The sequence below is a fragment of the Podarcis muralis genome, chromosome 3 (assembly GCF_964188315.1).
Source record: "Podarcis muralis chromosome 3, rPodMur119.hap1.1, whole genome shotgun sequence".
In the NCBI taxonomy this organism is placed as follows: Eukaryota; Metazoa; Chordata; class Lepidosauria; order Squamata; family Lacertidae; genus Podarcis; species Podarcis muralis.
This window is the reverse complement of record NC_135657.1, coordinates 87064116-87088557: the sequence shown is the minus strand read 5'-3', so window position 1 is coordinate 87088557 and position 24442 is coordinate 87064116. Positions and strand designations below refer to the sequence as shown.

Sequence of the window (24442 nt, the reverse complement as noted above, 5' to 3'; positions counted from 1 at the left end):
CCTAGAGAAAACAATACTTCAGTGAGTTTTGTGTGCCAACACCGTGCACTTTGTTTGAGACCATAAAGGGATTTCTTCAGAGCACAAACAAATCCCTGTTTTACCTGTACGCCATCAGGTGGAAGCATATAAAGTGATTCATCCAGAGATCCGTACAGAAAAGCTGTATTAATATCATGGTGACTAATGTGTAGATTTTCCTCTGCAGCTAGCTTGAGCATAAGTCTAATGCTTTCATACCTCACTGTGGGTGAGTAGGTCTCGTGATAGTCTTCACCTGGTACCTGTGCAAAACCTCTGGCTACCAATCTGGCTTTGTGTCTGACTATCTTGCCATTTTGATCAGTCTTCGCTTTGAAGACCCATTTGCTTCCAAGCAGTTTCATTCCTGGAACTACTGGAACTAGCTCCCATGTTTTGTTCCTTTCTAAGGAATCAAGCTCAGCCTTCATGGCATTTAACCATGGCTCAGCTTCCTTTGAATCCAAACCCTGGATTTCTTGGAAACTTGAAGGTTCAAATACCTTCTTGGAGCTTTTAACAGCTGTTACTGCTATCGTAGCAAATTCATCAGCAAATCTCTTTGGAGGTTTGCCTTTTGTGGCTCTCTGTGACCTACGAATTAGCCTTAAGTCTTCAACACTCTCCTCTTCCTTCTTAGGAGAAAAACGACCTATTGTGAACAATGGGTCCTCCAATTCTTGATCAGAGCTTTCAGAGGGTCGCATAGAGGCTTTCACACTCTTGAAATCCTCTGAATCACCCGATTCAGTTTCAGATTCAGACTCAGAACCTTCATCAGTGGGTGTGGGTTGTTGTGGTTGCTTTTGACTATCCTCAGTCTCATCACCGTCATCAGGATAACATTGGAAAATTCCCACATTCTCCCCCCATTTTGCATTGTACTCAACACTTCTCGTGAGCTTAATTGTCTTAGAGTCAGTCATCATTATTCTGTATGACCCTTTCTGATAACCTAGAAAGATACCATGCAATCCACGCTTGTCTAACTTGGAGTTTTGTGGTGAGTGAACCCACATGTCAGAACCAAAAATTTTCATGTGTTTGATGTATGGCTTCTTGCCAAACATCTTCTCATAGGGGGTACAACCAATCGCTGAAGATAACCTGCGATTGTAACTGTAAACAAAACACGAGAGAGATTCGGCCCAATAACTCTCTGGAAGATTGGCATCATGCAGCAAGGTTTTTAACCCTTGAAGCAATGTCTGATTTGCCCGTTCCGCAAGTCCATTCTGCCATGGCGAGCGAGGACTAGACAAATCGTGTTGAATTCCTTTCTCAGTCAGAAAAGCTTCAAACTGCTGAGAAGTGAATTCTCCCCCGCGATCACTGAAAAGAGTCTTTATCTTCTTACCATGCACATTTTCCAACCAAGCACAGAATTCCTTGAACCTAGGAAAAGCCTCTGATTTCTGCTTGAGATTGTACACAAAAATATACCTCGAAAATGCGTCAATGAGAACCATGAAGTACCTATTTCCACCCAAAGAGGGCGCTAGTGGTCCAACCAAATCAGCATGAACAATTTGGTATGGTTCCGTAGCTTGCCTACTAGACACCTTACCTTTCGCAGCCATTTTCACCTTGTTTGCTGCGCATGCTTTGCACTTCATGTGGTACTTGCAGGGTTTAATAGTCATACCTTCAACCAAGGCAGGCATTTTAGATACTGCCTCAAAATGCAAATGTCCAAATTTTCGATGAAAATCGTGAATACATTCTGCATGCAAACTTTTGTTAGAACCTGCAATGCAACAAGTGTCATCCTGCACAACATCATCATAATACAAAACAAACAAACGATCAACATATTCAGCATGCAATTCATAATCATTTTTCTTTGTGATGATGCACTTCTTGTTCTTGAAGGACACGTCAATGTTCCGCTCATTCAGCTGTCCAACGCTGAGAAGATTATGTTTGGCGTCTGGCACGTAAAGGACATTCTGTATCGATAAGTCCAAACTGTGAAGAACAACAGTTCCGTAGCCTTTACTGGGAATCGTGTGGTCATCCGCCTGGTGAATCGCACCTTCCTGCGGTGTAAAAGACACAAACAGTCTTTTATCGTTGCACATGTGGTGGGTCGCCGCCGAATCAACAACGAAGAAAGATCTAGACGTCTTCTGGACCTCTGCAACCTTTGGAGTGAAGCGTGAAACCATAGCCTTGTGCTGCGTTGTCCTAGACACCGGACCTTTGCCTTTGCCTCGGCCTTTTCCACGCGATGAGCTTTCGCTGCGCTGCTCTGTCTTGGCCTTGGGATATCTGCATTCCCTCTTCATATGGCCTAGACGTCCACACGAGTAGCATTTCACTGCCTTCAAAGCTTTGGCGCCATCTGGTGGTTCCACTGCACTATGGGATGACGTCTGTGAAGACTCCCCCTTGCCCATGCAGCTAGCACCCCGGCGATCTGCTTCATTTAAAACCACGGCAGTAACAAAGTCCACTGTCAGCTGAGCTGTTGGCTGCACAGCAATCTGGGTTGCAACAGACTCCCAACCTGAACCCAAAGATTGTAGTATCATGAAAGAATACACAGCCTCTGGAAAGTTGAGTCCTCTCTGTTGCAGCTCATGTCTCAGATTTTGCATCTCCATCAGATGTAAACGCACATCTCCACCTTCAGCAAGAGCCATATTATGCAGCTTGTTAAAATAAAACATAGTAGATCCAGCTTCTGTCCTTAAGTGAGCCTCTCTCAAAGAATCCCAAATTTCTCTGGCTGAGGTCTTATCACGCAATAGACAGAGCTCTTCTGGGGATACTATCAATGTAAGTGCTCCCCGTGCTTTGGAATCCTTAGCTTTCCATGCATCTGTAACTGGAGCTGGGGGGGTTTCTGTAATCACCTCAAACAAACCCTCTTTCCGCAGAATTGCCTCTGCATACAAAACCCAGTCCGCATAATTTTTCTTGTTGAGCTTAGGAATCCTACAAGCATCCTGAAGGGCCATCATGACTCTGGCATTAGCCTTCAGCGTTATATATGCTGCTTTAAATCTTGCTGCGTCACTGCTGCAGCTGCTTTATTCCAAAAGCGCTTTTAAAAGTTACTTTCGATTTCCCCAGCATAGTAACTTGAGCCTGGGAGCCTTTTGCGTATTCCCGGCAAAACGGCTTTAAAAGTTCAAAGTCCAGCCATAAAGCCATTAACTAGAAGCTGGCAGGCTGCCCGGAGCAGTAGTACATACCTCATCAATCATGTTTACGCGCAGAGCAGATTCCAATCCGATCTGTCCCTCTGCATTCCGATCCTTTGCCGGCACTCCGATTCGACCTCTGGAGCCCATAACCACGTGTTGGTGTAAAGCAGAGTTCCGTGCCCAGCGGAAGGATGAGGAGTACGTACTACATACTCTATATTGCTTTATTTACAGTTCAAAGCAGATATATTACAGAAAGACATCTTGCCTCTGCCGGAGCAGAGAATGCATCCTCTCTCCTCGACAGCTTGGAGAGAATCACACAGTGAAAAACAGGAAACCAGTGTACGTCACATCCAGTCTCCCTTTCCCGTGAGAAACTCCAACAGTACAGACTGTGGAATGTAAACACCTGTCTCGTGACAAGCCCTTTCGCTGCACAGTGAAGGAAAGCAGAAACCAACAGGTTCATCTGAGAGTTGGCTACTCATTCAACCCAGTTGAGCTTTAAGCCTGAGCAAAGACTTCAGCCTGGGTTTCCTATCCAAAGTCAGTCCTCTAGCCACTGCAGTCTCTTCATTACTCACATAGAAAGCTGCTCTTTACAGTGACCTCTGTAACTTGATGCAGTGTGGGAATACACCTTGCCGCATGCAAACTCCTGGGTGACATAGAGAAGTTCCATGCTGTATTGGCAATGCTACAAAGGACACAAGAAGAGCCTGCAGGATCAGGCCAACAGCCCATCTCATCCAGCATCTCGTCCACCCAGTTGCCTGTGGGGAACATGCAAGCTGGACACAAGCAGAAGAGCGCTGTCTCCTCCTGCCGTTTCCAGCAACTTGTTGTGTCATTGGGAGTGCCAACAGACACAGGACACAGAAACCCATCATAGGGAAGTGGCAATAAAACCTGATATGCACAGGGTGGGGGAAACTAACACGGGGATGGGAGAACCTGTGGCCTTCCCGGTGCTTTTGGACTGCAACTCCCATCAGTCCAAGCCAGTTTGGCCAATGGTCAGGGGGGGGGATGGGAGTTGCAGTCCAGCAACACTGAGAGGGCCACCTCCATCTCTGCTGTAGCATACAGTTCAGTACACCGGTTCCATTGAAGTCAGCTATCACTCAGTAGTTTATTAGGCTCTAAAGCAGCCCTTAAAGGTAAAGGGAACCCTGACCGTTAGGTCCAGTCGTGACTGACTCTGGGGTTGCGGCGCTCATCTCGCTTTATTGGCCGAGGGAGCCGGTGTTTGTCCGCAGACAGCTTCCGGGTCATGCGGCCAGCATGACTAAGCCACTTCTGGCGAACCAGAGCAGCTGTTTACCTTCCCACTGGAGCGGTACCTATTTATCTACTTGCACTTTGACATGCTTTCGAACTGCTAGGTTGGCAGGAGCAGGGACCGAGCAACAGGAGCTCACCCCGTCGTGGGGATTCGAACCACCCACCTTCTGATCAGCAAGTCCTAGGCTCTGTGGTTTAACCCACAGCGCCACCCGCGTCCCTTAAAGCAGCCCTTGGTATGAGACAAATCGGTCAATCCTGCTTTAGAAGAAAACTTGAGAACCCCCTGCATTATCTCATTCTTTCACTTTAAACAATCAGTTGCTTTCTCAGGTTTGTTCTTTCCTATTGGGAATGTGCACTAATGGGAACTGAGATCCTGCATGGGGGAGCTCTTGAATGGGATTCCTGCGCTGTACTTTGAAGGCAACTTGGAAACTCAAACTTTCGGTCATTCACAGCCTCTATGTTTCTATATTGGTGCTAAGAGGCTTAGCCTTCAATGCCCTCCGCCTGCAGTGAAGCAAAATATTAGAGCTTTCAGCACTCGGCTTTATCTCCCAGTAGTCTTATCATAAACTATGGAATCGAGATCTGAGTTTCTAGCTTGTGGTTTAATTGCTTATTTAACAGCCTGTGGTTTTTCAGAGATGAAATCTCTAGGAAGGCTTTTCCGATGTTCCGGTATCACCAAGCAATGAAGAGAAAGATATTTGTAACCTCTATTAAACCAGCTTAAGTTAAAAGACTGGCAGCATTTTAGATGACTGTGAACTATTTCAGTTTTGTACACAGAGTCAAAATGGTTATTTAATTGCTTTATGTGGCAAGCATGATTGTTAAACAAGGCTCTAAGTTGTGGTGTTGTTTTGCTGCTGCTGTTGTAATAAATCAGCATCTTGACGTTTTATGGTCTCCATCAACAAAAACCTTTAAAAACCCTCAACTATTTTAAAATGCATTTTCTTTTTTAAAAATTGAATTGTGAATGAGGTGGATAGACTGCATTCAAGTTCATTGCATAGCTTTGCTCTGATCGGTGCCTTCCGCAACTCCCAGATGGAATATCTTGGACTGGGATTATCACTAATCTCACAGGAAGAGACTTTATCACTGCCTATGTGAATCAAAGAATAGTTCCTGTTCATTAAAGGGAGAAGCACCTTAGTCAACTCCCTGATTTCAGTTCCATCAGGAATATGTGAAATCCTCGTATTTCATGCTTCGGTTGTAGGTGTCTTTGTTTGGTTTTTGAAATATTGTCTCTTCTCCCATATAGAAGCAGAGGGAGAAGTTGGGCGCAGGGCTCTGCCCTACCGAGGCACCAGCCCTGTTAGGCTCCTCCCTCCCTCAACTGTCGCCTGGCTGTGGCAGAGGGAGAAATTGGAAGCAGGATCAGTCCTTTGGCTCCACTAAGAAACCAGCTGCACTTGGCCCCTCCTATTCCTGAATGGCTTCCTTTCCATTATCAGAACAACTACCGGTATGTAACTACTAAGTGGTGCCTGAGTTTTCTTGTTTTCCTCTTCCCTCCCCATCCCATTTTTCCTTTTGTGCCTTGTCTTTTAAAGGGCAAAGTCTTGTATGTGGAAGCCATCTTGCTTTTATTGAACTCATGCAAGCTGCTCTGGGAGCCTTTCTAGCTGAAGAGTGGGCTAAAAATGCTTCAGATAAATCAACAAACAAACAATATAATTGTTTTTCCAGAAGGGACAAGTTCTACTCCCACAAGGGCTATTAAAAACATGGAAGAAAAACAACATTTGTAGTAAATTAATTGAAGAGCAGATTAAAAATGCCTCAAATAAACAAACAAACTATGCACACAAACACACACACAGTGCAATGATTTAATGAGGGAAGCTAATCAGGCAGCGAAGGAATTTAAAGATAAAAGATAAGGACCTGGTGCCTACCTGGTGCAAGTGCCACCGTTGCGGCATGGATGATAGTCACAAACAGGGACATTGCAGTTCTCGATGTTCCTTCCTCCCAAGGCTTCGTCTATGATGAAGAGTTCTTTGTTGTTCACCTGGAACTCCCTAATGCAGCCTCTGAAGCCATAAATCCACCCAGAACTCGAATGAATCTTAATGTGACTTGGGACATTCCCAAGGAATATTGGCCCAAAGGTAACCTGAAAAGGATCACAATAAATAAGCATATACACACAAAAATAAATCAGTCCTTACTGCAACTGCCTATAGACTCTATTCATGAAGGAAACTGAGGGAATAGGACACAGAAACGTGGTTCATCTTGTACTCATAAGTGTACAAATGTTTCCTGCTTCATCCATGGGTGTGCCTGGGATTCTAACTTCATGACAGCTTGGTGATCTCCAGATATCACTGAACTCCATGTCCCATTATGCCTGGCCATGAGGCCAGGCTGGCTGTGGCTGATGGGATTTGTAGTCCAACAATACCTGGAGGGCACCGCCATGTTGATTACTGCTGATGTAAGTAATCCAGAGACTGTATGGGGGACATAAGGCTGCTCCAGACAACTACCAGTTCACTAACATAAGTCCCATTGACATAAACCGAAGTTGTACACGAGTATTATCTCTAATTTCTATTGGATGTGCAGCATACCCAAAGGATTGCATCTAAACGGTCATTGTAATGAAACAAGGTTTGCTCCATCTAATAATAAAAAGAGAAGTTAATAAATCATGCTTCCAAAGACTTGTGAGATAAATGGAAATAGTTGGGTTATGGTGTGACTTTGGGCTGTGATTTGCAAGTTCACCTGAGTCAACCGATGTGGCAGAAAGAGCCCCCGACGTACAGGAGGATTTTCATCTGCAGTCATTTCAAGCAGGCAATAGCCTTCGGGACTGTCAGAAGGCAACATATAGCTGGAAGGAAGCAGAAGAACTCATTGTTTGGGATGGGAAACAGGAATTGTTATGAAAATGGATTGCTAGCGTGAGAGTTAAATCTTGCATGGGCCTAGTTCCTATATGTGACAGCCCCCAGATGAACGTATGTGAAAGAGTGCATGGCCGCAGAAGGAAAATGAGTGGACAAACCGCTTGTTTTGAACCAGCACCAACACTTGGGTCCAACACATGTGGCCGCCACAAGTTGTGGTGGCTACATGTACAGGCCAAGCAGGGAAATGCTGGTTTATAAAGAACCATCAGACTGCAGCAGACGAGGGAAGAGAAAAGATGCAGGGTTGCTCCACCAGCACAGCTGAGACAGCAGCAACTTTTGGCTCCTCTTCTCCTTGAGCTATTCCACCCCAGCTGGTCATTGCAGCTAAGAACTTTGCCCCCAAGTTTGTTTATTTCCTCCTCCCTCTGAATTCATTTTCCTTTTGTGTGCATTCCTTTTAGAATGCAAAACCTGAGGACACAGGCTGTCTTTTGTGGGATCTGCAGCTTTGGGGGAGTATTTCTTTTTTGGCTGAAAAGTTGAATAAGGGAGGGCCGTGACTCAGTGGTAGAGCATCTGCTTTGCATGCAGAAGGTTCCATGTTCAATCCCAGGTAGGGCTAAGAGAGATTCCTGCCTGAAACCCTGGAGAGCTGCTGTCAGTCAGTGTAAACAATATTGATGTAGACGGATCAATAGTCTGACCAATAGTAAGGCACCTTAAAGGTAAAGGGTAAAGGGACCCCTGACCATGAGGTCCAGTTGCAGACAACTCTGGGGTTGCGGCGCTCATCTCGCTTTACTGGTGGAGGGAGCCGGCGTACAGCTTCCGGGTCATGTGGCCAGCATGACTAAGCCACTTCTGGCGAACCAGAGCAGTGCACGGAAATGCTGTTTACCTTCCCGCCGGAGCAGTACCTATTTATCTACTTGCACTTTGACGTGCTTTCGAACTGCTTGGTTGGCAGGAGCAGGGACTGAGCAACGGGAGCTCACCCCATCACGGGGATTCGAACCGCCGACCTTCTGATCGGCAAGTCCTAGGCTCTCTGGTTTAACCCACAGTGCCACCTGCGTCCCTTACTATGTCCCTAAACATTATTTAAATGGATAAATAATAAAGCCAGTACCTCCATTGGTCTCTCTCTCTCTCTCTCTCTCTCACACACACACACACACAGAGAGAGAGAGAGAGAGAGAGAGAGAGAGAGAGAGAGATTATAAGGGGTGGTCTCCATGTGTATGAACTTGTAAAGAGATATATGGAAAGTTGGCAGGTTATATAGACTTTCAAAAGCAGACCAAAGTTCTAAGTTCATTTCTTTTTTCTTTTTTAAGGTATCCCTTTTTTTATTACTCCCCTCATGCCTATTGTTTGAGAATCTGAAATGTACACAGAAAAAAGAGAGTGAGGGCAGGGGGGAGCTTTTTACATGTGTAAGCACTGTAGATACTGATGAATTCTACTAACTGTGGTTGACATATACTTTCCCTGGTGTAGGTGATTGTTGAACAAGTAACATCAGTGCTGAATGATAGTGAACTCTCTAGACAGACGTTTTCCTTTTTGCTGGTCTACGGGGGAAATAAAAATGCTTTGGAAAACGAAGGGCTGTACCTACGAGCATCAAGATTACACTGCGATAAGAGTTATCACAACTCACAAAGGATGCTATTAATGTATACACTGGTACTGAGTTTTGGAGATAAAGCAGGACACAAGGTTAAGGGAATTTGTAAAATAAATGCAAGGGATGACAAATAAGCTACTGAGAACTCTTTGGGGCTTTTTTCCAACGTGATCAAATCTGAGGGGAGAACGTCGTGTACATTATCAGCAATAAAAAACCCATTCCCAAAGGATAGCTTTCACATAATTGTTTTTAAATTATTATTTTGTGAGGGTGGTGGTGGGGGAAACCCCCTCTATGAGTGCTAATTATTATTTCAGCGGTTGTCAAATGTGAGAACATAATGGGAAAGCGCTTAATTAAAATGAGCACTCAATTTGGTGAAAGCATCCTTTCTCCCCATGCTTCATTTTGAATTTCCACTTAACATTTGCGCCTGGCAACCTAATGTCAACACTCGCACCCCAATCAAGGCATCCACTGGCGCTGAGAGGCAGGCAGGAATCTGTTGCATGGGCTGGGGGTCCCTGCTCAACCCAGTAAAGAGGGCTAGTCTGTAGGAGAAACAGAAGGCACTGAGCACCCATCTATTACCACACTGTAATACAGAAAAGCTCCAAAGATAAAGGGAGCCATAACCTTTTTGAACTTCCTGCATTTGGAACAGATGCATCAGTATCCTTGATAGCAAGTATCAGTGCTGAATCTTATCTCTGGACTTTTGCAGAACGGTTGGGAAGAGGCTGCCCTGCCCATGGAATAAGTTTCAAGCCAAGAGTGAGGAAAATTCTTTTTGCTGTAGGACCAGTCACCCATGGGAAACATTGGGGGCCCATAGTGGCTTGAGCCATAGGCTAAAGTGGGTGGAGTTTGCAGGATTGCACAGTGAGGGTTGTGACGTTAACATATGAGAGTGCTGGAGGTGAAATAGTTAAACAGGTTACCCAATCAGAACCCAGGGGGGTGGAGTCAGAGGGACTATAAAACCAGTTCTGGGAGGGGCGAAGGGAGGCGTTTGTTGGAAGTTGGGTGTTTGGTTGGAGTGGGAGTGAATTGGGATAGAATATGTGGGTAGGTTGAGTTAGTGAAGCAAAATAAGCTGAGTCAGGAAAAGTTAGGAGCTAGGAAGACAAGTAAATATCTGAGAGGTGGTTTAGTGAGTGAGAGCAGGTAGCGGAAGTTATAGGTCTGGATAGGCACCCCGTGATTGTAATTGACCGATACAGTTTATGAAACCACAAGCTTGTTAAACTGCAATAAATAAACAGAAGTTTATGTTCCAATTTAACCCTGACTGGACTCAGTATTGTACCAGCACAAAGCATCAAGCACAAAGCATCAAGCTTGCCTGATGGAACCATCTACTCTCTCCTCCCCTGCTATCTCCAAGTCTGCAGCCCTGTTTTTTCTGGTGAGACTCATTGCCCTGCCTCCTACTAGTGCAACTATGTAGTTTCTTCATTTTCCCATTTTCTGCTCGTGAACTCTCTCTAGAGCCTGACACTTAACTCGTCTGTGGCAGAGGTCATTCCCCTCTCCTTTACACAATGTGAATAACTGGATGTATCTTTTAGATACAACCAGCTATCTTATAAGTGGTAAAAATGGCTGCTGATAGATGAAGAAGAAGAAGAAGAAGAAGAGTTTGGATTTGATATCCCGCCTTTCACTCCCTTTAAGGAGTCTCAAAGCGGCTAACAATCTCCTTTCCCTTCCTCCCCCACAACAAACACTCTGTGAGGTGAGTGAGGCTGAGAGACTTCAGAGAAGTGTGACCGGCCCAAGGTCACCCAGCAGCTGCATGTGGAGGAGCGGAGACGCGAACCCGGTTCCCCAGATTACGAGACTACTGCTCTTAACCACTACACCACACTGGCTCTCAGTGGCCATGCTATGGCTGGAATGGAACTAATGGCACTCTTTAAACAGCTCAAGGTTGTCAAGGCCTCAGTTCAGGAGGGCAGGGACACCTAGATCTTGCAAAGCCTGAAGTACGTATATCTGCTGTATAAGGAAATAAACAATCTCAACCCACAGACTCCCGTAACCCTTGCAGCCTGGACTGTGGTGTCTTGGGGGGAGGGGGGGGGAGGTAGCCATTTGAACAATGACTCCACTGTGGGGATAATGCCTTCACTGCCACTCCCATTTCAACTCTCCATACTCCTGGGCAGAGTCTACTTTCTCCTACCTGGCTTTCTGTGGCCTCACTTGCTACTTTAACAAATTCAGAGAAGGCAGGGTGGGAGACCATGGGCCTCCTATCAGCAAGGGTAGCACTGTCTTGAGAACCTGCACTGAATGGTCTTTCTTTTGCTACCACCTGCATGAGAAGGCAACACACTAGGCCAAGGTATCCTTAGGCAACTGGTAAGCATGAAACAGATTTAATAAAAAATACATGAACTGTTCTGCAAATCCAGCACTTCCTACAGACAGAATCTCTAGAGCAGGCATGTGGCTACTAGCTACACATTTTTATATTTTCTTTGATTAGCAATGTCTATGAATGCAGCCTCTTCCCCCTGCCCTGACTACAAATATATGAAATTTGGTATAATGGGACATGTTGCACTTGTACAGAGAAGCTTGCATTTTACAGCATATAAATATTTGTGCATGTGATGCCTGAAACTGATATGGAAACATTTTCTTTACAACTTAAAAATTGGGCCTTGTTAACTCAGCAAAGAGACTGACGCATTCCGGCTTTTTTTGTAACCAGAAGCCTAGCAGATCACATCAGAAAGACCAATGATGAATCCAGCAGTGCAGCCTCAAGATGTTTTTAAGCTGTATTTTTCATAATTAACCTCATACCGTATGATACCAACCTGCCCTTATGCTATAAACAGTGATGGCAATGCCTAATCGCCTACCTCGCAGCAAACAATAGCTTTTACCCTGTTGGCTTGTTTTGATGTTTGATGGAAGCATTTCTTCTGTTACTCTGCCACATACCTATGCTAGAAATTTCAACTGTATTTGAAATCCAGCATTCCTCCTTCCCTGTCAAGGTTGCTTCCCAGCCAAAGGAACGCACACGGCAGATAACGAAGTATTGATAGTCAAAGATAACACTTAAAAAGTCACTTCTGCAGCTCTGGATATTTATGCACACCAATATAACAGCTAGGCAGCATTCCCAGGTGTGAGCTCTAAGGAGCAGTTGCATCAGCAGGGGACCAGTCTCCCTCTGCTATAGTTTATGTACCTCCCCTCAATGGGCTGTGTGCATGCAGCTGGAGACTGCTCTGTGCAGAAACGTCCTCTGCTCACCCCTTTTCAATTCCCTCCTGGTTCAGGGAGAAAGTGGTGCAGGAGAGGGTGGGGAAGCACCTGGCCCTTCTCTTGCCTGACCTGCCTCTTCATCCTCTTCCTCTGACCCATCCTGTGCTCCAGCCCCCTCCAGCTCTGAAGCTGCCCCTGGTTCCTGCCTCCTGGCTGGTACAGGTCCCCAGAAACTACTTCCCTCCTCTCCTGAGTCAGATTCCAGTCCCCCTTTTCCTGGTCCACACTCATCAGCGTCCTGCCATTCCCCCCTCTGGGGATAGCCATAAAAAGGCACATGATGTGATTTCTAAACTGGGACTTATGTGTCAAGTACAGAACCTACTTTATGCAACAAATGGAAAAACAAATTAAAATAATTGTGGTGTGGGTGTTCTATCCACCAAAACAAGCGTCTCCTGCTTCCTCTCCCACCAAAAAGAAATATATTGTCATAGTTTTCAAGCTGTGAATTGTCAGAACACACTTCTTATCCACTTAGGAAAAGGGACCCCTAACCATTAGGTCCAGTCGTGACCAACTTTGGGGTTGCGGCACTCATCTTGCTTTATTGGCTGAGGGAGCCAGCGTACAGCTTCCGGGTCATGTGGCCAGCATGACTAAGCCGCTTCTGGCGAACCAGAGCAGCACGCGGAAACGGCGTTTACCTTCCCACCGGAGTGGTATCTATTTATCTACTTGCACTTTGACGTGCTTTCGAACTGCTAGGTTGGCAGGAGCCTTATCCGCTTAGATGACTTTAAAAGGAAATTAGACAAATTCATTGAGTTGTTCTTCTGCATTGGGTCCTCAGATGTTGCAGGATTACAGCTCCCACCCCATCCTTGGCTATTGGCTAAGCTAGCAGGGGATGATGGGAGTTACAGTCCAGCAACATCTGGTGACTCAAAGTTGAAGAACACTGGGATAGGTGTATTGGCCATGATGGCCATATGGAATCTTATACAGAGACAGCACGCCACTGAATGTCACTTGCTGGTGGGAGATAGCTACTGCCAACTTATCTAGCTGGCAGGGTTTCTTGGAGGCATCTGATTGGTCACTATAGGAAGCAGGATGCTGGACAAATGGATCATTGGTCTCTCTGGTCCAGCAAGGCTCTTCTTATGTTCCTGCAGCCTTACATTATGCATCACATTGCTTTATGTCTTCTATGTATCGCACTGAATCAATGCGGAATATAATTAACATCAGAATACGCACTCCCATCAAATCAGCTATGAATTCACAGAATTCACATTAATCGAGAGAGTGTTTGGGGTCCTTCCCCCCCCCACACCACAGTGTCACGGGGGGGGGGGAGCAACCCACATTCTGTATATTATTCCACAGAGTGGGCATTTCCTATGGAGCCGGCATCTTTCTTTCACTCCCTGTGTTAGGCTTCCTTTGAAAACATTTCAGAAATGACAGCTAGTGCAGAATTCAGCGGCCAGATTACTAACTGGCATCAGATAGTCTGAGCACATTCCACTGATTCTAGCCTGACTGCACTGATCAATACGGCTGGCATGGCTATGGACTTTCCATAGGGGGTGTCGCCACAGGGGTTTGTCACGACGAGTGCTTGTACTTCCAATATTTACAACAGCACTGCTGTGCTCTGGGTCCTATATAAGAACCAGAACTACTCTGCTAAGTAAGCCCTGCAAGTTTTACGTCTTTGCCAAATCTCTGACCTTCTCAAGTACATGAAAGATAAACCAAGAATTGCTTTCTGATTAATTTCATTTCAGGTTACCTCCTGATTAATCACTTTCCCACTTCATATTTGAGCTCCTAAATAATGAGCACTCCTAATATTTACCTAACACAATTGCCCACTCACCGCCCGCCGCCCCCCCCCCACCTCGCAGCCTCATTTGTCACCAACTGTAGGTATTTATTGAGATGTAATGGATTACCATCAGCTTACAGCTGCTATTAAACAGAATCTGCTTAAGCCAACTCATATAAATGCATCTTTAAACTCAAACGCTAGCTCTCGGAATGCTGCTCAGGCAAACGTCTCAGCTTGCAACGACAAGAGTGAGCGACGGATGGCTCTCTGCGAGGGCGTTTTTCTGTCCTCCCAAAACCACCAGGTGGCAGTAAAGACACACAGCAAAAAAAGGGAAATGCAAAACACCTTCCTTGGCGCTCCTACCACCACTCTTGCCAAATCTCTCTAGTCATTGAAAAGTCTAACTTAAGCCCTAATTGACAGCATGATTGCTTCAGCTTCCTGCTTATATCAAGGGAAACATGGCAAAGTATTTTAAACTGATTACACTTTTGACAATATGGATGAGGATAGGTCCTGAGACATACGATTTTCCTAACTGCACTCATGCATTATAATTACCTTAATGTAATCATGTAAAAAAACAACAACAGAAAACAAAAAACCCCACCGCCACCACCAGCGCACTCATGCTTGTGCAAACATACTTAGGGAAATTTTGTTTACATCAATTACAATTTTTATACAATGCTATCACCACAGCCATATTTCCTGGGGATTGCTGCGCAGACCCAACAAAATTAAAATGTCAAATCAGGGAGCGTAAGAAGTCAAGCACACGCTTGGCGGTGGAAGGCTCTGACCTTGCGAAGGCAGAACGGATGCAGGATGATCTTGCGCTGAGCACCAAGAGGGATTTCACACTGGCAGCCAGCTAGACCATATATATATATATATATATATATATATATATATATATATATATATATAAAATAAAGGCATCCAGCCTTTCGACAAATAATAATACGAACACGCACTGCTTACAAGTATCTCTGCCATTTGAATCAGAAGGCTCAGGCGTTTTAAATGTAAGACTCGCACACTAATTTTCCACTCTTGCGTGACAAACAACCTCTATCTGCTTAATGTATCACTTGGGGGCTCAAAAATCAAGATGGTTTTACCTGTAAAGTGTTGATATTAAGGGGAGAATTTGAAATGACTGCCGTGGAACACCGAAGCAGTAGCTTCATTTACACCCTTGATTAGCCAAAGCAGTTGTCAAGGGGTACATCTAACCAGCTGTCAAGTAATATGTGAGATTTTTCGAGAACTACAATTTTTCTATTGAGCGCACGCATCCAGGAGTATAAGGATCTAAGGTACGTTTTTCAGATATAACAACCTCTTGGCTTTCCCCCTTGAATCTCTAGAGCCACGATGATTAAAAACAGTGACTTCACATTAGCCCCCACTCAAAATAAAAACAGCACCTCCCTGATGGTTTGAAGACTGGTGGGATGGGCTTTGTTTACTACTACTACTACTATTTACAAATGCACTATTTTTGCCAGCCCTAACCATCATTCTCTTTCCTTTTCTTTTTGGAGGCGTTGGCAAGCCCCCTTTGCAGCATACTTTGGCAGCTTCAAGTATTACACTTAAGCTAAGCCATTAAAAGAAAAGTGTTCTTTTTATGGCTGGCATTTTCTTTAAGTGGCAAAATGCGTTTCGCAAAGTTCCCAGGACCTTAAAAATCTGCAGTATGCAAAAGGAAGCTATTGTGAGGGCATGTAGGGTTAGAGCCATGCCCTGTTTCATGTGGATATGATACGTGAGCAAGTGGACTAAGTAATTTCAGTGTCAGCTTCAGGTTCACACTGAGGTTGTGTGCACAGAACTACCTCCACCTTCAAGGCAGCTGAGAAGTCTGCTGAAGTTTGACAACCAAACCCTTTTGGAACCAAGTTAGGAGCAAGGCAATGGAGAGGGCTTATCTATAGCTACATAACTAGACAAATACAGATCAACATTAAAATGAGCAATTAACCAAAACGATGAAGAACAATGTGGTCTGAGTCTCCTTTCCACCTCAGATCAGTGCTCTGGTGGTATAGCTGTTGCGGAGAAAAACTGTCTGGTTCATAGCCTACCTTCTTTCATCACCAGGTTATGCTTAAACCAGTGTGGCGGTCTCTCCAGTGTGGTGTAGTGGTTAAGACCGATAGACTCATAATCTGGGGAACTGGGTTCACGTCTCTGCTCCTCCACATGCAGCTGCTGGGTGACCTTGGGCTAGTCACACTTCTCTGAAGTCTCTCAGCCCCATTCACCTCACAGAGTGTTTGTTGTGAGGGAGGAAGGGAAAGGAGAATGTTAGCCGCTTTGAGACTCCTTCGGGTAGTCATAAAGCAGGATATCAAATCCAAACTCTTCTTCTTCTTCTTCCATTCTGGTCAAAGTGTACATTCAGACAGCACTTAATTCTGCTTTCCCTGCATTTCTTTACTTGATAAAGTATGTGTTTTATATGATCTTCCACATGACATAAAACCCACTTCTGGAAATGTAGCAGAATCTAATGGCAGTTTAGCACTCATTTCTGTGTTAATCACTTCTGGCAGGGGGTGTGGGTGGGGAAACCCTGTTAAGCAGGAAAATCACAAGAGTTTTGCAGTGTAGTTTTCAGGGATGATAGACTCATAGAAATGTAGAGTGGGAAGGGACCCCCAGGGTCATCTAGTCCAACCCCTGCAGTTCAAGAACAGCCCTGGGTGGGTTTGAACTGTTGGCATGCAGAGGGCCGCAAGGACAGCTGTGCTGTCTGGGAGCTGTGCTGTGAATGCGCATTTGTCGCTGCCTCCCCCCTTCTGTGCTGGCCAAAGGTAGTAGCTGGCCAAAGGTCTATTGCTGCTGGATAGGACTTTGGATTGCCTTCTTAGTCTGGGAGGTGTGAACTGGCATGGCTTGCTTTAAAATGTGGACCGAACAAAACTGCTCTCCACCCCTAACTTCATGCAATGTGTAATAAGTCTACTCACAAACAACTATTTGCATACTTTCCACTTGGTGAGCTCAACCTCTAGGAAGATAATAAGGCTGTTGTATCATCCCTTAAAGACAGAAATTCAAATTAAATTCAAACAGATAGAGAAACCTTTTGTTTGAATTGAAACAGGAGAGTTTATCAGGACAGGTCCTCATGCGGCAGTGACAGTCACAATGGTCCCCCCCTCCCATTTCTGTTACTGTTCTATACACTGATGGTGCTGTGTAAACCACACAAAATTAATGCAAGTGACAAATGTGCAGCTTATTGCTCCTTGTGAAAATGCCCCAGGAGTCTATGCAGTAAGTTGCCTGCTTGTCTTCAGGTTTTAACCAAAGTTCATATGCATTGTTTGTGACTGTATTTTGGGGGGATATTTCTTCTTATGGTTTACCTATATTACTCATTTTAAATACTGCATTGTCGGCCCCTTTAAGGCAGCTTTAAGGCTCATTCTTACTTTCCCATGACATTCTTTTGCTCTTTTGTCTGAAATACACAGAGATAGTTAATTAGCTAACAATCACTGAAGAGTGGCCTGAGGTGTAGATCATTATATTAATTTTTTAAAATCTTCTTTTCTGTGTTGTTGTCTTGACCTTTCATACTTTCTAACAACAATGAAAAAAACAAGGCTGTGGGGCTTAATTTGCCAATGTAATTAGAGGACCAATGTGTTTCGTAGTGAATATATATATTGCTAGTAATCATTCTAGCAATGTCCTTCCTTTGTACCCATTCTGGTCTATAGCCAACCTTCCTGAATATGGATGGTCAATTGAAACAGTGTCATCTAGATGTTGACTTAACAATGCCTTGCACAATGGTACTGATATTTCCTTATTAGCACTTGAAATATGTCATCTAAAACACACATAAAAGAAAAATGTCTGGATCTGTGGAACTGCTTCACATTGGCATTTCATAGTACCGTAATCTTCTTCTTTGGCAATCACTCGTAGCCAAGTGAGATTGTCTTCCATAAACATGGTTTTAACAATGAGTCCGTAAGTGACTGTGGAGGCCACTTCTGGATCCACGCGTCCTTCCACAGTGGGGACATTGGTTTCCTGGCAGGAGTTGTTCACGGTGTGGATTTGCCAAGTGTGTCTTCCTCTTAACACGTTTCTCCCTTGCGTCCTGAGTTCGAGTGTCTTCAAAGCCACAGTAATCATAATCATAGTAATCATGGCCCTATGAAGCTGAGGAACAGGTTACTTGAGAAGCTGCCTTATGGAAGAGTTTCTCCTAAAGGTTCCAAAGATATCAGGAGCCTGCTCTGCAATAACTCAGAGCAGGGATCTTAGTGTGGCTGCCCTGGGACAGCATTCCTGTCATGCTACCGCAGCTCCTTACCATGTGCACTTTCCAGAAACAATGGAGGACATTTTTGTTCTGGATGAGCAGGTCTCTGCATGGGTATCTCATCTTATTGTTTTGCTGTTCTTTTCTGTGCTGGTTTTAATTGCTGTTTCCACCCTAGCTTTTTTTATTATTCTCTGTGCATCACCTTGAGACATTCGTGTGGAAGGTGATTATCATCATTATCATCTTGTGATTAGCCAAGATGCACCTTCCTCTTCCACTGCTTTGGACTGTTATGGTCAAAAAAGAAATACTTCCGCTGTCAGTGTAAACTTGCAATTTATACACTGTGGCAGTTTCATAACGATCTGGTGTATGTCTACTCACTTGTTTCTCTTTGTTTTCTTGTAATAATGAGCTCTTGGAGGTTGGCTCCCTAGCTGGCTCCATTAGTTGGCCCTAGTTGGCTCCATTAAAAATAATAAGAGAAGTGATACCTTTCTGTGGTGACAATCTCTTCATAAGGAATGGAAGGCAAAGAGTCATTTGTTCTATTGTATGCTTACTCTTTTTTGTTTCCTTCCCACATGCAGGCATTTATTTTACTTTCCCCAAATTACACTTTTATCCTGCCATGGGTTCAGCAATCTTCCACACTGTTCAAATTATTGTTATTTTTTGGTCAAGAACCCTAAGAGACAATCAGTTGAGGGTGGGAATTAACCTCAGCACTGACCATAGACTCAAGCCTCAGAGCATAAGAAGCTCATTTTGACACCACATCAACTGCCGAAGCAGGCTGGATTGCCTTGCTTAGGGTACAAGCATTCCAGCCTGGAAACCACAGTGGACCACATTATCCCTAGCACCACTGAAGCCAATGACTACTAATACAGGCAAGGCTCCTTTAATTGCCAAGGGCTTCCCCCAGCAGAAGTGGAGGAGACACTCAGACTGAGTTGCAGACCTATTTAACATCTCACTCTATGGATGTTTGCATAATGCAGGCATAGGCAAACTCTGGCCCTCCAGATGTTTGGGACTACAATTCCCATCACCCCAGCCACTGGTCCTGTTAGCTAAGGATGATGGGAATTGTAGTCCCAAACATCTGCAGGGCCGGAGTTTGCCTATGCCTGGCGTAATGCTTGCACTGCGTATGAAATTCTCCAGTCGGAGCTTCTTTTGGAGCTATCCAGGTGCTGACTGGAATCCTATCTGGCTGTGATGGGGCTTTATCTCCTGGAGAAGACTATCTTCTTCCAAGGAGTTACAAGCATTATGGAATATTTTCCCTCCCTCTTTCTCCCGCCATTTTATTGTCTTAATCCTGTGAGGCAGGTGGTGGTGGTGGTGGAGGAGGAGGAGGTGGAGGCAATAGAGAGAGACTTCCCCAAGATCAATCAATGGGTTTCAAGGCTGAACAAGGATTTTAACCTGAAACCTGCTCTTAGTCTGGCACTCTAACAACTATGCTACACTGGCTTTCAATGACACTGTGTGGTTTGCTGAATACGCAGTTGGGAAAATTGTATTCTCTACACTCCTCCTTACTGCGCCTTATACAGTTTATACTTATCCCATCTCTACAACAACCTTACAGACATTTGCCTGTATCCTTCACACTCTGCCCTTGTTTCTGTGCTATCAGCACAATCCTGTGCATATCTATTAGCCCTATTGAGTTCCTTGGGGCTCACTCCTAGGTAAGTATATACGGACAACACCTCATTTACGCAGGGGTTACAGTCTGAGGCAACACACATTTATGTGAAATCATATATATTGGGAACACCCATTGAAAAAGCCTGCAGACACTCTCCAAACCTTCTTGCTCAAACACCAATTCTCCACAGGCATCAAAGTTGGGTGCAAGGGCTCCTGGGATTGCACTTGCAAAGGCTCGAGGGATTGCTAGAGGCTGTTTTCACACTATTTTTGTTCTTGCGCTCTTTTAGGGCAGTTTTTGCTCCTTTTCACGCCACATCTGGGTTGACAGTGATGTGCATGCCTTGAATGTGTGTAAATGGGGAGTTGCCTGTACAGGATTGCTACACACTTTATACTGGCAGCTCCTTGGGAACAGGCACTTGCTTATGTTGCCTACGTAACTCTGTTCTTACTCTTACGGACATAAGGAAGGCTTTGTAAGAACTGCTCCAATGGATAGTAAAACAGTTCTTTTCCTAGCTCTACCATTACCCACTCACACATTTCTTAACATCTCTGCTGGATCACCCAAGAACAGAATGCACTCTGACTCAGTTCGCCACCAGGAAAAATGAACAGGTGTGCTGTGGAGGAGGATGGGGGCAGAGGAAATGGTAATTATCTCAGTGTTGTGACATTTTAAACATTAATTGTTAATGCCCGCACAGACCTGTGTAGGTAACTTAGTGGCTCATCATTATACTTCACTTACATTACACTAATAAAATAATTGCCACCTACAATTTGAGACTGACAGTTGGCTGGAGCTCCCCTCAACACCAGATGCTATGCGTTGGGTTTGAGGGGAAATGGTTTCTTAATTATGAGGATAGGGAATATATGAGACTTCTGTGGATTTATACCAGCAAGAGACTGATGGACCTGCCATGAGAAACTCACCATTCCTGATAACTGAACTAGCAGCGATGCTTATTTTTAGCATCTAACGCAGACCTTCCTTTAAAAAAAAAATGTTTGGGGCAATCAGCTCTGTTCCTTTCATCATGGCTTTGACATTAAGTGCCTTGTACGCAGCAAGGTCAGTTTTCTAATAACAATGTTAAGAAAAGACAACTATGTTTCATTCACTTCAACTTGGAAATGTTCAGAATTCTTTTTTAAAAAATAATAATGATAATAATAATTAAAGCATTGAATGGTGGCCTAGAGAGACAGGCTGTATCTTCCAGCTTTTAACCAGTTCCATACGATTCCAGGCACATCAAATTTCCAACAGAAACAGGTCCTGCAATATTGTATTTATATGTTTGCTTGCTTCACAACATCTATATCCTGGCCTTCCATTTTGTCGTTTTTGTTTGAATACAGCTTCAAACAGTCAATATAAGCAACAGAACAGAAAGCAGCAGAAAAGAGGTACACAATTACCATAAACCCTGCACAGGAATACAATTTAGTAGCAGCAGTAAAAATCGCTAACCATAACAAATCTATTTCCAGTCAAATGAAATGTTTAGACCTGGCACCTGAAACTCAACAAGACCAAGCCAGGCAAACACCCTGCCCCCCCCCCCCAGGAGAATGTATCATAACTGGGACACCACTGTATAACTGGATGCTACCTGCTCAACCTCTAAAGGTAGAAACACCTAGAAAGGGGCCTCCAAAGATGATTTCAAAGGTATTAGGCTGCATTCACATATGTTGTTTAAGTTTAACTTATCAGAAGCCTAGAGCGTCTGTCCCATATTGTAACTTTCCTTTCACACTGCATAAGCCCATTCCATCACATCTTGACCGCTATACCGCCATGTTGCAGTAAATGTCATTCCTCCATGCTGTCTCTCTCTCCTTCAGCCATTCTTCTAGGTTTTACCTTTCTACTGTATGATGAGATACTGGCATGCTTTCTTGTGAAGCAAAAAAGAAAGAAAGAAGAAAGGAAGGAAGGAAAGGAAAGGAAAGGAAAGGAAAAAGAGTGACCCTTGAAATGGGCAGAGAGTGCAGTGCACACCTCACAACTTGCCTCTTGAGTGGTTGCAGTATGAACCAGTAAAAAAAGTGGGGAAATTGCCACACAAAACATGATTTTACAGGTTCAGGGGACTACAGTTTTTTTTATCTCCCTGCAATCAAATAATGGATCAATGAACACTAAACTTGCACTATCTTCCATTCTATTTGTTTTCTGGAAGTGGTTTCTACTTTGTGTGAAGGTGCAAATATAATGCACAAAGTAACAGTTAGGAAAACATCAGTAAGATGGAATAAATTGCAGCCTCTGTCACTTCTATCATTTTTGTGCACTAAGCGGCCAACTTGCAACCAGAAATTGATGCTAGACTTAAATATTACCAAGGAGCAGCTACAAATTGACCTGGGAGCAGCCACAAATTGTCCTGCCCTTTTGTGCCACAGATCTTTTTGTCTGCTCACTTGTTATAGTGACCAAAGTCCCAGGTTCACCATGTGGCTCAAATACAATAGGTGGACTACAGGCCAAGTGGGACAATGCTGACACGTGAACTAGTCCACTAGTCTATCTGGAGGCAACTAGGAATGGGGAATTCTCAATGGTATTGTCTACAATTCGGAGCAGTCTGATCCCAGAAGGAAGAGCAGCAAAAGAGGCTTGAGCCCAGGAGTCAGCCTCTTTTCCTTTGGCCTTAGGCCCACCCCCGGCCGGCTGTCCATTGTCCTCCCTGGCCAGGGCCGGGTCAAAGGCCAGCTCAGGCAGGTGGGTGGCACCCGCCCAGGTGAGCCTCGCTTGGTGCCGCAAACCCCGCCCACCTCTGGGGAAGGGAGGGCGGATGCTGCCCCAAGAGACACAGAAAGTATCCTGAAGGTGATACTTTTGCCAGTAACTAAAAACATTTTTGTTTATCCAAGCATTTTTTCTGCTCTAATAAATTTATGTAATTTTGATGTGGTTAATATTTTGTACACCACTTTGGTACTTCTGTGAAAAGTGATATATGTCTTTTAATAAATAAAAATGTGTTTCTTTCTTATTACTAATCCAATCTGAGTGAATGAAACTACCATTGTGACGGTTTGCACTCAGCCTTTGAACTTACAGCCACTGCTATTTTTCAACCACACTTTCAGCAACTGCAGTATGCATTATATCATTGACCCAAGCTGAGAACTGTAATAGAGCAAGCAGCAGGCTGCATTCCTCTGAATACAGGCCCTTGTCAAATTCCTCCAGACTAATCCCTCTTTTCATATGCTAAACAGCTCAGGTTGCATGGCAATTGAAGACAATATTCTATTTATGCATCAGATTGCTAGTATTTCACATCTTGATTACCATTTTTTTTTCACAATAGCATGCACATACACTCTTCCGTAGTCTATAGATAAAAAACCCATCTAAGAGAGTGAGATAAAAACAATCAGACCTAGAGTGTGCAAAAGAAATAAATAATACAAACAGCTAAATGCCAGCATATTTCCTAGATACTGTGGTACTTAACTAATTGTGCTGATTTGCTGCCAAATCAGTTGCTAAAACAAATCATAAACACTAAAATCATCCAATATTTGGTATATCAAAGATAATACAGCAAAACCGATCTGTAATGGATTGCTTAGATTGGAATTTTGTCCAAAAATATGTTCAAAATCTATCATAATCCATCCAGAACTTTGCCCTGACTCTTCATTACTAGCACTCATTGATGATGACAAAAATGATGTTATTGAACTCTGCCTTCTAAAAACTAGAAGAAAATGGATCAATGTATTCCACAGAAAAGAGTGTCCTCAAGAAATGTAAGATGTTGAATTCTCTTTTTTATGAGTCAATTTGGCGAAATACACTTACAAACATTTACTGAGGATTTTTAATTCATGGATTTTGTGTGTCTGCACACAAAAGGAATTGATATTTTCAGTTCCTTTTTATGTGGTCATAGGACAAAAACTCTAGAAGCCCATAAAAGCAATATATAGAAATCTTTAATACACACTTAATGAAACAATACTGTCCAGAAATTCTGGTTTTTCTGTTCAAGCTTTGTTTTTTTAAAAAAAAAAAGAAAAGAAAAAAGGAGGGGGGCATTTTCCAGCAGTCATTCATAGAAGCCCAGAAGCTGAAATGTGCTATCCCGATGATGAAAATGGCTGCCAGGAAATCGTGGGTGTGTCCAAGATGTGTTGAGTCTGGTTGCTTCCTGCATTTGATTGCATTTCAGGCCACTGCTTCTGGAGCAATTTTGTTGTAGTTGTTATTTGTATGGAAAATGTAACAAAATACAGAACAATGGTAGCAAGTTCATTAGATTGGGTCATTGTTGTTGTTGTTTAGTCGTTTAGTCGTGTCCGACTCTTCGTGACCCCATGGACCAGAGCACGCCAGGCACTCCTGTCTTCCACTGCCTCCCGCAGTTTGGTCAGACTCATGTTTGTAGCTTCGAGAACACT

At 44.0% G+C, this 24442-nt stretch overlaps 1 protein-coding gene across 1 annotated transcript in view; it reads right to left on the bottom strand.

Moving 5' to 3' along the window:
- Nucleotides 1-24442, bottom strand: part of LOC114593851 (protein eyes shut homolog) — a 466323-nt gene that overhangs the window by 69508 nt on the left and 372373 nt on the right. The window contains exons 26-27 of the mRNA XM_028722673.2: nt 7215-7323; nt 6377-6597 (exon numbers count right to left, since the gene is read on the bottom strand). Of these exons, the coding sequence (XP_028578506.2) occupies nt 6377-6597; nt 7215-7323 (330 nt within the window). The remainder of the gene's footprint in view (nt 1-6376; nt 6598-7214; nt 7324-24442) is intronic.